Source organism: Protopterus annectens, chromosome 2.part1 (assembly GCF_019279795.1).
Source record: "Protopterus annectens isolate FY-2018-M chromosome 2.part1, PAN1.0, whole genome shotgun sequence".
Taxonomy (NCBI): domain Eukaryota; kingdom Metazoa; phylum Chordata; order Ceratodontiformes; family Protopteridae; genus Protopterus; species Protopterus annectens.
The window spans coordinates 936,388,418-936,400,566 of record NC_056729.1 but is presented as its reverse complement, the minus strand read 5'-3'; the positions used below and the strand labels follow the sequence as shown (position 1 = coordinate 936,400,566).

General features: G+C 42.6%; 1 protein-coding gene across 2 annotated transcripts in view; it reads right to left on the bottom strand.

Annotated features, from left to right (window-relative positions):
• Positions 1–12,149, bottom strand: part of SH3RF1 (SH3 domain containing ring finger 1) — a 1,302,561-nt gene that overhangs the window by 442,953 nt on the left and 847,459 nt on the right. For both annotated transcript variants that reach the window (XM_044062570.1, XM_044062569.1), the window contains exon 8: positions 577–737. In XM_044062570.1, coding sequence (XP_043918505.1) covers positions 577–737 — 161 coding nt within the window. The remainder of the gene's footprint in view (positions 1–576; positions 738–12,149) is intronic.

Sequence of the window (12,149 nt, the reverse complement as noted above, 5' to 3'; positions counted from 1 at the left end):
GAGGGACAGATTCATAACCCAGAGGCTCCCTTCACTCTGGAATAAAATCCCAGTCCAGGTTAGGCAGAGTCCCTCATTGACTCTCTTCAAGAGGAATCTTGATGAGTGGATGGGAGATTGTAGGTTTACCCCGGGTATCACTTCTATGTCACTGTTAGACAGAGGCACAGTATACTAACCTCGAAAAAGGGCATAGCAAAATTAATTTAAAATGGGTGGCGAAAGCCAAACACACTCTGGCTAGGCTTATAAATGCCCTAGGGCAGATAGCCTAGTATGAACCTATGAACTCTCCCCAAGCTTCTACAATAAATTCTTTAGTATTTTTATACAAAGTGTTTTCTACTGATGCTTACATTTACAGTCACCTCTTCTCCCCAAGAATGGGTTGTGTACATAAACCACTCCAGAAAGATCTTCTAAGAGTCACAAATATTAACTTTATTCTGCATTAGAATAGAGTCTTAACATTTTTCTGCTTCATTATTCATAGAGATTCTCCTGTGCAGTAGTCACCCCAACAAATGAAGTTTTGCATTTACTCATAAGATGCATTCATCTGTTTTAACAACTTACACACTTGGACGAGTCTGAGACCGTGATTGCAATGACTGATCTCCCGATCCTGAGGCAGGTCTCTGGCTAGGCCCTACAGGAGAAGCTGCAGGTGGAGACGAAGACACAACAGCAGCAGCAGCAGCCAAAGGAAGAGGTGGTGTAGGAGGGGGCTGAACATCCTAAGTAAATATACAAAGACAAAAAGCAGCTATTAAAACTGTTCAGTGCTGTAATGATTTTCAACACAAACCGGCAGCAGCTTTAGCAAAAAAAGGAAATGCAGCAATGAAAAAATGGCCTGCCCCACTCACATCAATCAAATTTCCTGTTGTAAATTGGAGCTACTAAACTGGGATCAATACTAGGGTCAAAGGCTTGTTGCCATAAAAGTGTGTACCTAGAACATAAACTATCCCTGTCACACTATAACAATACATACTATCTGGTTTTCTGTTGTAACACAACATTTTTAAAGCTCTAAAAGCTACATAACCCAACATTTTCACCTTCTCATTAAGCAAATATTTTGCTCTTACTTAATTTTAAATATCTGAATTTCTTAAGGTTATGTGGACCCTTTTCAGCCATGACCCGGGGTCAGATGCAGAGTAGAAACCTTGAGTTACATGAAAAGGTAACACAGAGTGAAACATTACAACTTTAAAAACGTATAGATAATATAAGAATAAAGTGAAAGCTGAACAAATCTACAGAATAACTTTCACAAACATTCTACCTGGCAGTTTTGCAAAGTGAGCAGTAATGAAAAACATTTGAAATGTGCTTTCAGGTAGTTAAATGTATAAAATAAACTATTTCAACTGTAGGAAGGAAAAGAAGATGTTTACCATGTTAGTAAGGTAGTTAGAGAAGAAGCTATAAAGCAGGCCTGGAAGTATAGTGCAGATATCCCAAACCACACTCTGCAGTACTTGCTGCTTCAAGTTTCCGCACTACCTAATCATTCTGTTGCACCACAATAAAATTTCCATGCCTTTCAGATAAAATATGGCACAAGAGTTCAGAATAATGGCAATACATTAGTACTGTGAAATTTCAAATTACCAATTGGTAAGAAGATTAGAATAGTAGCAGATAAAGGAATGGATGTTTCATCTGGGAATTGTTATTAGGAAAAGAAATAGTAAGAAATTTTTAAACAATTTTCTGACCGTGTAAAATAATGTTCTGTCTCAAGAAACTCTAAGACGTACTACAGCATTCAAGTTTTTAATTCAATGACATTTCAGGTAGTTGGTAGCAACAAATACACTTGCTGGATCAGTTGTTCTACAGGGAAGCCTTTTGCACTTGGTAACTTAATTTCCTCTCTTGAAATCACCACTGCAAGCACATTTTTGAATTTACTTTTATCCCTACAAGATTGGTATGACCACCTTCTGCCAGTTCAGGTCAAAATGTCATATGGGGGTAGGAAAGCTCAGCAATCTACAGTACTACTCACTTTTGTCCCTGTGCCAGAAAACAACCTACACTTCCGGAAATCAAAAGCACAACATGAGAAAACACAACAGACTATACTTCTACTTAAGTAATTGAAGTCCAAACACTGTCAGAAGATGGAAAGGCTTCCAGACTCAGGGGAAAGACAGGGAGGTAATAATCTTGCACTGCAGAAGGCGTCCACACAGACCAATTGCTAGGGTGAATACATACTTGTGCATCTTCTTTTTTGGTTTCCACTGTTCCATCCCTCCTATCACACTGCACCTTTGACCTTGTTCATTTCCCTCTCTGGACAGTCATACCCAGTGCTAGTGGGAGAGACAAATGAGCTGTGGTGAAACATCATCCTATGTGGATTTTTTTCTGTATTACCCTAAGCTCTCCTGTGCATCTCAACAGCAGCTACAGGATGTATGCAACATGGACACATCACTCACTCATATAAGTGGCAAGTCTTTATTTTATTTTTAACACCTTTATTGAATTATCACTTTGTCGCCTCACAGTAAGACGCTGTCCGGTTCGATTCTCAGCTAGAGCATGGGTTCGATTCTCAGCTAGAGCATTTTCTGCATGGACACATGTGTGAATGGGCATACTTTCGTTGAAGGTTGTGCGTCAGGCCTGGCAAGCCGGTGCGTAAAAATCAACTGCCAATCATTAGCGGACCGGAGTTCCGCTGTGGCGACCCCTAACCGGGAAAAGCCGAAAGACACAAACAAACAAACATTGAATTATCACTTGTGATACAGGCAAACTTAACCTTTACATAAAAATAATACCTCCTACTGCCAAACCAGCAAGGAAAAATTCCACCCAGTACTAGCGTCCACTCAGTTTATTAGACTTTTTCATCAAAAAAGACTTCATCAGAATACAAATTCACATCAAATTCACTGTGTTTAAATACTTACACTCCAATCATTTCCAATTAACCAATTAATTTAAATCAATTAAAACAATAAAATACTGTACTAAACTTTATTAGTGTGCATTCTCCTACTTTTTAAAAAAAACATTTAATATTCACCATGTCATTGACTCCAGGGCTTTTGTCTGACAATAATTTAATTGCCAAAAAGCCTCTTTTTGTTTTAAATAATTCTTTAAATTCCCCCCTCTTAAATCCATCTGTCCCTGCTCAATAACTGAAAAAATAAACTTTTTATAATTAGGACATCTTATGGTGTGTTTATAAGCGCTGTTCATATTTTTCTTTTTAAATGTAAACCACACCCTTTGTTTGACAATTATATCCCCCCTTAATAGTACAAAAGGGATCTTCTAACTCGATAAAAGAACTTTCACGAATATAAAACGTATTTATCTTTTCTGCTGATTTTAAAATATCCCTTTGTTGGCAATAAAAAGAGATTAGAGGAAGTGGATGAAAGTAGTGAGGACAGAAGGATGACCTATTCTTTGGATATGACCGTAGACAGCAGTAGCATATGTCCAATTATAAGTAACAATTGGAAAATTTGACAAGGTAATAAGGATTATATGTCACAGTGTGAGATGGCCCTAAGTTTGTGTATAAGAGCAATTATAATTTGAAGAACTTACTTGCAGTTATCAACTATGTTCCCTCTAACAAACCTTTAAGAATGTTTAAGTGGGGACACCAATATTTGCCACTATATTCATAACCATAAAATGTCCTAATTATAAAAAGTTTCTTTTTTCAGTTATTGAACAGGGACAGATGGATTTAAGAGGGGGGATTTAAAGAATTATTTAGAACAAAGAGAGGCTTTCTGGCAAATTAAATTATTGTCAGATAGACGCCATGGACTCAATGTCATGGTGAATATTAAATGTTTTTTAAAAAATAGGAAAGTGCAAATTAACAAAGTTTAGTAAAGTATTTTATTGTTTTAATTGATGATTTAAATAATTAATTGGTTAACTGGAAATGATTGGAGTGTAAGTATTTAAACCGTGAATTTGATGTGAATTTGTATTCTAATGACGTCTTTTTGATGAAAGCGGCTAATAAACTGAGTGGACGCTAGTACTGTGTGGAATATTTCCTTGCTGGTTTGGCAGTACGAGGCTTTGTTACTGTTGTGTATTTCCTCGGATTTTTTTTTTTTTACTATTTACATAAAAATAGTCAAACCAAATTAGCAAGTTCACATTTACAAACATAGCAAGTGACAACTCTTAACAGGTAGCCCTCTCTCCCCTAGCAGGCAGCTACTTCTCAATAGGTTTCATGTCAACTGAGAATCTCATGGTGGAACTCATATATATATATATATATATATATATATATATATATACATATATACATATATACATATACACACACACACACACACACACACACACACACACACACACACACACACACACACACACACACACACACACACACACACCTTCCTCTTGGATAGTCAAGGTGACAGTGGACACTATTTTCTCATTCAGCCTGATTGAACCCCCACCATCTACGAGTCTGCAATACATATCTGGTAAATCTATGTTTTGAACACTTAGGCAATAGGAAACTGCTAGGAAAAGTCTTAAGCAAAGAAATGCCTCCTCAGAGATGGACGCAAAAATGCTCTAAAGGCACTCCCCTGAAACACTGAAGTGGGAATGGAGGTCTGATTCCTGGAATAACAGACCAAGTAATAATACTTGATGAAGGTGTAAGGATGCAAAAAAGTGGCCAAGATACAAATATCCTCAATGATGATTTTAATCAAGCTGACATGGACAGTTTTAGGGACAATTAATGCAACTCCCTTCAGAAGGAACTGAAGGCTAGCCCTAAAGGACACCTTTTCCTTGTAAAAAAGCATAAGGTTCTCTACAGATAAAGGCCTGGAGTGTACAGATCCTGTAAGCAGACTGATGGCCACTAATAACAAGGCCTTCCAAAAGATGAATATCACAACTGTCAAATCATCCATTTCAAACAGAACAGAAGCAGAGTCTGTCACTCATTAAGTTTCAATCTGAATGAGACTTGTTCTTAAAAAGTAAGCAAAGGTGCAGAAACACTTTAAGAAGCTGCTTATGTTGTGCTGTACCCACTCTACGTATCCCTGACCTCTCTTCCACAGCTTGACAACCATGGATGGACAATTTCCTATGGTTTCTCCTGGTAGTCTGGCTAATATGGGCATCCTGACAGTGTAGCCTCATGTACAAGAACAACCCTCTACTACTACCATCTAGGAACACAATATGTGAGAGATGCAATTACATTAAGAACCTAAAATCGTTGCTGTCTCTGTAACAAGCCAGTACATCTGGCAGTGAGAAGGCTGGCTGCACAAGTACTACAAACAGCATACCTCTAATACCACCCACACCTGCACAATACATTCCTACATATGAGGAGGCTCTCAGCAAAAACATACCTACACAAGAGAGACCTCTGAGGCAAAGACACACACACAAATCACAACCCACAGCACCATGCACCACACATTGCACATACACCAGTGTCTCACAGCCTCTAAGGCCCAGTCACAAAAGCAGCATACTAGTCACAGGAGACTATCGGGAGACACACAAATGTGCCTCTCACCAGGTTAGCAAGGAGAAAAACGCAGTAAGCTGCTTGTCAGGTGCTAGAATCCACTATATCACATATGCACTCAAGTAAAAAAGACCAGACGGCTTAGTGGTTAAGGTCTTCGCCGCCCATGCACAAGGTTCGATCCTGACCTCCGACCAATGCCTGTTTGGAGTTTGCATGTTCTCCCTGTGTCTCCGTGGGGTTTCGCCCATGTCCGAAAAACATGCTGAGTGTTTCCATCTCAAACTCACCAAGGAATGGAGCTGTGGGCAGCAGCACAGACTCTACATGGTGCCCTACAGGGGGAAGAGTTGTACAGACCAACCGCTTTGGGCATCTACTGTAGTGTGCAGTATCCTCAAGATGGTAGAACAATGACCACAGACTGCGTACCGTGGCAGGGCTAGCCACTTGGTATAAAAATATGGCTCTAGGTGATTCGGTCATGCTGACTAATGTTGCCAAAAATGGGCGGGGTAGTAACCAGTGATAAGTGGGTTGAGGACCCGGACTACTCTCACCCACTCCAGGGACCCTTGCTAAGAGTGGGAGGGGTATATGTGCCCCTATTGGCCAGTGTGTGCCCACCATAAGGCCCAGCAGCTCTGGGCCAATAAGCTACTGGCTGGCCGGTGTCTACTTGCCCAGCCTGTGTTACCTGGGAGAGCTTTGTTGAGCAACAGCTAGACATAAAACCGACCAACCTGCCAAACATGAACTGAGAATTGCTACGCTTAATGTAGGTTCACTGACAGGAAGCAGCTTGGAAGTGGATGACATGATGATACGGAGGAGGCTGGACATCCTATGTATCCAAAAGATGACATGGAAGGACAGTGCAGCAAAGCCACTTGGCTTGGTATCCAGACTCTACTACTCAGGTGGGGGAAAGGCTAGAAATGGTGTAGGAACTGTGGTGAGAGAGAGGTTCCAGAAGGCAGTGAGGGATATCATCAGAATTAATGACAGACTTATGGCAATCCGACTCCAGTGTAATGATAGGGCAGTATTCATAATCTCAGCATATGCTCCCCACAGCAAGGTTGTGATAGTGAGGAAAAGAATGCATTCAGACAGCAGTTGCAGGACCTACTAGATAAAGCAGGACAACAAGAACTGATGCTAATAATGGGTGACTTTAATGCACACATCTGGACAGACAGAACGGGATATGAGGACTGCCTGGGTCCACATGGGTGGGGTAACAGGAATAAAGAAGGAGAAGCCATTCTAGACTTCTCTTTGGCAAATGGCTTGACAGTAGCCAGCACATGGTTCAGAAAGAGAGACAGTCACAAGATCACATACAAGAGTAGCCAACATGCAACTCAAGTAGACTTCCTCCTAGTAAGGAAAAAGGACTGGGGTAGAATCCATGATTGCAAAGTCATCCCCATTGAAACAGTCGGCCCACAGCATAAACCATTAGTTGCCACAATCAGCTGCAAGCAGTGGTCAGAGAAGGCTCTAAGGTCAACAGAGACCAGGCTGAAGACCTGGAAGTTGACTGGAGAGAAAGCGCAGCAGTTCAAGGAATTACTCAGGGCTCTAGCCCCCCCAAGAAGAGGAGGAAATAGGTGGAGTTGAACAGGAGCGGCACTGCCTAAAAACAGCATGTGTTAGGACTACAGAAAAGATATGTGGCCGAGCCAGGTACGGAAATAAGGTACATAAGGAAAGCTGGTGTTGGAATGCAGAAGTCCAGGAAGTCATCAAAAGAAAGGAGGAGTGCAAAAAGAAATGGGAGATAGAAAAGACTGACCAGGCTACGAAGGACTACTGGTTGGCCAACAAAGAAGCCAAGAAAGAAGTTGCAATGGCAAAGAATAGGGCATCGGAGGCACTCTACCAACTTCTGGAAAGTGACCGAGTAAGTGGCACAAAGAAATTATATCAGGTTGCAAGGCAAAGACCGAAAGACAAAGATGACAGTCAAGACACCCTTCATAAGGGATGCCAGCAACAACCTGCTTACCAGTCCACAGGACATCAAAGGCAGATGGAAAGAGTATTTCCAGCAGCTTCTGAATGAAGAAAACCCCACAGAAGCTGTACTGCCCCAGAAACAGCCTACAATTAGAGAAGAAGAGGAGCCCACCTTAGAAGTAAGAACAGCACTAAGGAAGATGAAGTCAGGGAAAGCAGCAGGCTCAGATGAGGTGACAGCAGATATGATAAAGATGCTGGGTGAGATGGGGAGAAATGGCTCTTGAGAGTAATAATGTGGAAAGAAAGATGTATCCCAGATGACTGGAGAATAAGCATACTTGTGCCAGTGTACAAGAACAAAGGGGACATCCACAACTGTGGGCAGTACAGAGGGATCAAACTCCTACCACATTGCATGAAAGTTCTGGAGAGAGTGATTGATAAATGGATACGCAGAGTAGTACAATGTAAGATGAGAGATGAACAGTTCGGATTCAGATCAGGATGCAGCACAATTGACCCAATGTTTGCATTGAGACAGATACTTGAGAAGAAGTTAGAAATGAGGACAGAGTCCAACTGGACATTCTTATACTTGGAGAAAGCATATGACAAGGTCCCAAGAAAGCTAATCTGAGCAGTATTGCAGTGGTTTGAAACCCCAGAAACATTGGTAGAATTAGTGCAGGCTATGTACAAGGACTCAGTGATTCAAGTACGAACAGTGTTTGGCCTCACAGAGGGGTTCCCAGTGGGAGTGGGTGTACACCAGGGTTCAGCTCTGAACCCACTGCTGTTCATACTGGTGATGGACTACATTAGCAAACAGGTTGGGGGGGACAGAGCAACAAAGCTGCTGTATGCAGACAATGTAACAGTACATGCAGACTCTGAGCTAGAACTTCAGCAAAAGGATAGGAGAATGGAATGCAAATCTGAAGGCACATGGGATGAAACTAAGCACAGAGAGGAAATCAGAAAAAGCTGAGAATAGAGATAGACGGGAAGATAGTGGAACAGGTAAACAGCTTCAAGTATCTGAGAGGGGTGGTTGAAGAGAAGGGTAGTCTGAATGAAGAGGTCAAAGCTAGAATCAGAGGGGCTGCAGCCAACTGGCATAGAGTATCAGGTGTAGTCTACGACAGAAGAATGCCAAAGAAGCTAAAAAGCAAGGTGTACAAGACAGTGGTGCAACCAGTACTACTATATGGTACAGAAAACTGGGCAGTAAAGGCAGAACAGTTGAAGAAGCTAGAGGTGATGGAAATTAAGTGCCTGAGAAAGGTGGTAGGATGTACACTGTGGGACAGACGAAGAAATGAGGACATAAGATCAGAAGCCAAAGTAGCTCCAATTGCAGAAAAGATCAAAGAGAACAGATTACGGTGGTTTGGGCACATGTGTAGAAAAGCAGAAGACAATCTGGTGAGGAAGACTTGGGACAGACAGGAAGAAGGTAAGAGGAAGCAAGGACGTCCAGCAAAGAGGTGGATAGATTGTGTGAAAGATCTGCAACAATCAGGCATGAGTGTTGAAGAAGGTAGGAGTGTGGCACTGAATCGAGAGAGTTGGTGACAGTTAACACGATACCCCGGATCCCATGTAGACAAAATAGGAAAAAGGGGGTGATGATGATGACACACGCACTCAAGTCTCTTAACAGGTACTGTTATGATTCTGTCATAGTCCATGTTGGTGTGGCTGACTTGAGACATACCTCTCTGGACTATATGGAGAGAGACATGATTGCGCTTGCTGAATGTGCCCCAGGCAGGTATGTCCCTAGCCTTAAGCAGCATCCTACCATCACCCAAAATGATGTCTCAATACAAACAGAAAATGATTGACTTTAACAATTCGCTTAGTTTCTGGTGTCATTCCAAGGGGATCCAGCATCCGACAGCCTGGGGAAGACATGACTGACAGACCACAATGCTTTGCCAGAGATGGCCTTCATCTGTATCCCCTGGGCTTCAGGCTTTTGGCAAAGGCGCTTGCCTCCATGATAGTGCCTTTTTTTTAGGCAAAGTCATGAGGACAAAATTACCAATGTGAAAAATTCTTCTAAACAAATTTTAATGGTCATGCTGCTAAACGCTAGAAGTCTTAGCATGAAACTGCACTCACTGCAAGCCTTCCTCACCCAGGGGGATGCTGATATTTGTGCAGTCACTGAAACCTGGTTCAAAGCTGCGGAGAGCACCCTAGCCTTACCAGTTTAATCATCCTACCATACGTTCAGACCCCAAATGGAAGGCTACAAAGCCAAAGCAGGTGGAGTTTCAATATTTACCAAAGACATACTCACCTCCAGGCTAGTCAAACAGTATGATGCACAGGAGACACTCCAAATGCAGTTAGCTGTTGACAAAACACCTACTCAAATAATAGCTAGCTACAGACCCCCAACCATGACTCAGGACGCCCACTCCACCTATCTGGACTTACTTGAATCCATCAAGATTCAACCCTCTACCCTGATCCTGGGTGACTAACTACACAAGCATAAACAGGAAGACATAATCTAGCCAAAACATGAATGCCTAGAGATTCCTCAACTTCGTCAATGATAATACAATGAATCAGCTGATCGACACCCCCATGAGATGTAAAAATATCCTGGACCTGGTAATAACCAACATGAGTAGCACTGTAGCATCCCTACAGTGTCATCCTGCTTGGTAAGATCCGGACATAAAGTGATCATTTCCGAAGTCACCATCTTCCCTGACCCATCATTTGCCAGGGTCAAAAAAAAAACTTTTCCAAAGCAGACTACAATCTCCTGAGAGTAGGTATAAGCAGCTTCACAGCCACCATCACTTCAGCTGGAACTAGCACTGATGTCCAAACCTACACCAAAACACTATATGAGCATCTACCTAGCTGCAAGGACTCAGCAATACCTATCAGGACCAAATAATCTTCCTCAAGGAAGAGTAAATCTGTCTGGTGGACAGCAGCAATAATATACTTTACAACAACTCTATAATAAAAAAAAAATGCTGCCCAGGACCAAGAAGGAGCAGTTGCCAAGTTGGAAGCAATCTCTCCTTTGTCTAATCAATGAAATAAGGTCACTGGTGAAATCCTCTAAGGCTAACTTCAAGTCCAGATTGGCCACATCCACCAAGGACAATCACACAGCCTTCCTCGCATACATCTGCAATCTCAAAGGTAACACCCAAATCTGCTCTGAACTGGTGGTCAAGAATACCACATACACAAACATCATAGATATAGCCAACCTGCTGGCAGACAGTTTCAGTGAAAATTTCACCACTCTGTCCCCCCATCAGTAAACCAAGACATCCCCAGCACCTGACCCCCTCCACTCATCACCAGGGAGCAGGTCTTTAATGCCCTCTCAAAGGCAAAAAATACAGCCTTCATGGAACCACACAACAACCCTGGTTGCATCCTACATGAAGTTAGGCATGCGCTCTCAATTAGGCACCCTATTCAACCAAAGCTTGAGTACTGGCTTTTTCCCAGTGAAATGGAGGACAGCCACTGCCATCCTTCTACACAAAGGTGGAGTGTCCACCGACCCAGGAAATTATAGGCCCATCTGCCTAACTAGCCTGATCTGCAAGGCTATGGAATGCATTATCATGGACCTTATAAACAAGAACATTGGTAACCTCCAAACACTTGACTCCACACAGTTTGATTTTGCCAAAGGGAGATGATGCCTGTTAAACTTGGTCAACTTCTTCAAAATAGTCCTCAAAGCCATGGAAGGGGGAAGATGGTGCACACCATTTACCTTGACCAAGCCAAAGCCTTCGACACTATTCCCACCTCGGGCATAATAGATCAACTATCCCAGCTAGGCATCAACCTGTATGTTACCAGAAGGGTAGCTAAATGGTTCATTGACAGAACCCACTCAGTCAAAATAGGGGAAGCCATCTCTAGTAGTAGACCCATAATGAGTGGCGTACCCCAAGGATCGGTCTTGGGGCCTCTACTGTTTGGGATACACTTTTCTGCGGTGCAAGTCAAAACCAGTGGTCTGTGGTTGACCACGTTTTCAGATGACTGCAAGCTGGGCACTGTCTTAAATTCCCCTGTTGATGTGAGCATCCTCCAAGAGAGCCCTACCCAAACTAATGACTGGTGCCAGAAGCATGGCCTCAAACAATGTCAAGAAATGCATCATTATCCCCTTTGGGGAAAATGGCATCCCCATTAATTATCACATTAATAACAATGTACTAAGCACACAATCAGTCATGAAGGACTTGGGCACCCAAACTGATAGTAGCCTGACTTTTGGCTACCATGTTGCCTCTGCTGTACAGAAGGCTTTCTACATGGCCCACCTCATAAGCAAGGGTATTTCATCCAGGAACAAGGAGGTCATAACATCCCTGTACTCCTCCCTTTTCAGACCCATTACTGAGTACAAAGTCCCCTTCGGCATGTACCTTGCCAAGCACATGCAGCAGCTGGAGAGACCACAGAGGTTCCTGACCAGGAAAATCCAGGGTCTCAAACACCTACCCTATACAGATAGGCTAAAAGCCCTGTCCCTCTACTCAGTCTCATACAGACTGCTCAGAGGTGACCTGTGTCTGGCATACGAGGCCATCTCAGACCCAGCCTTGATGGAGTTGCTGCACATCCATAAGTCAAACTCCACTCGCCAAACCCG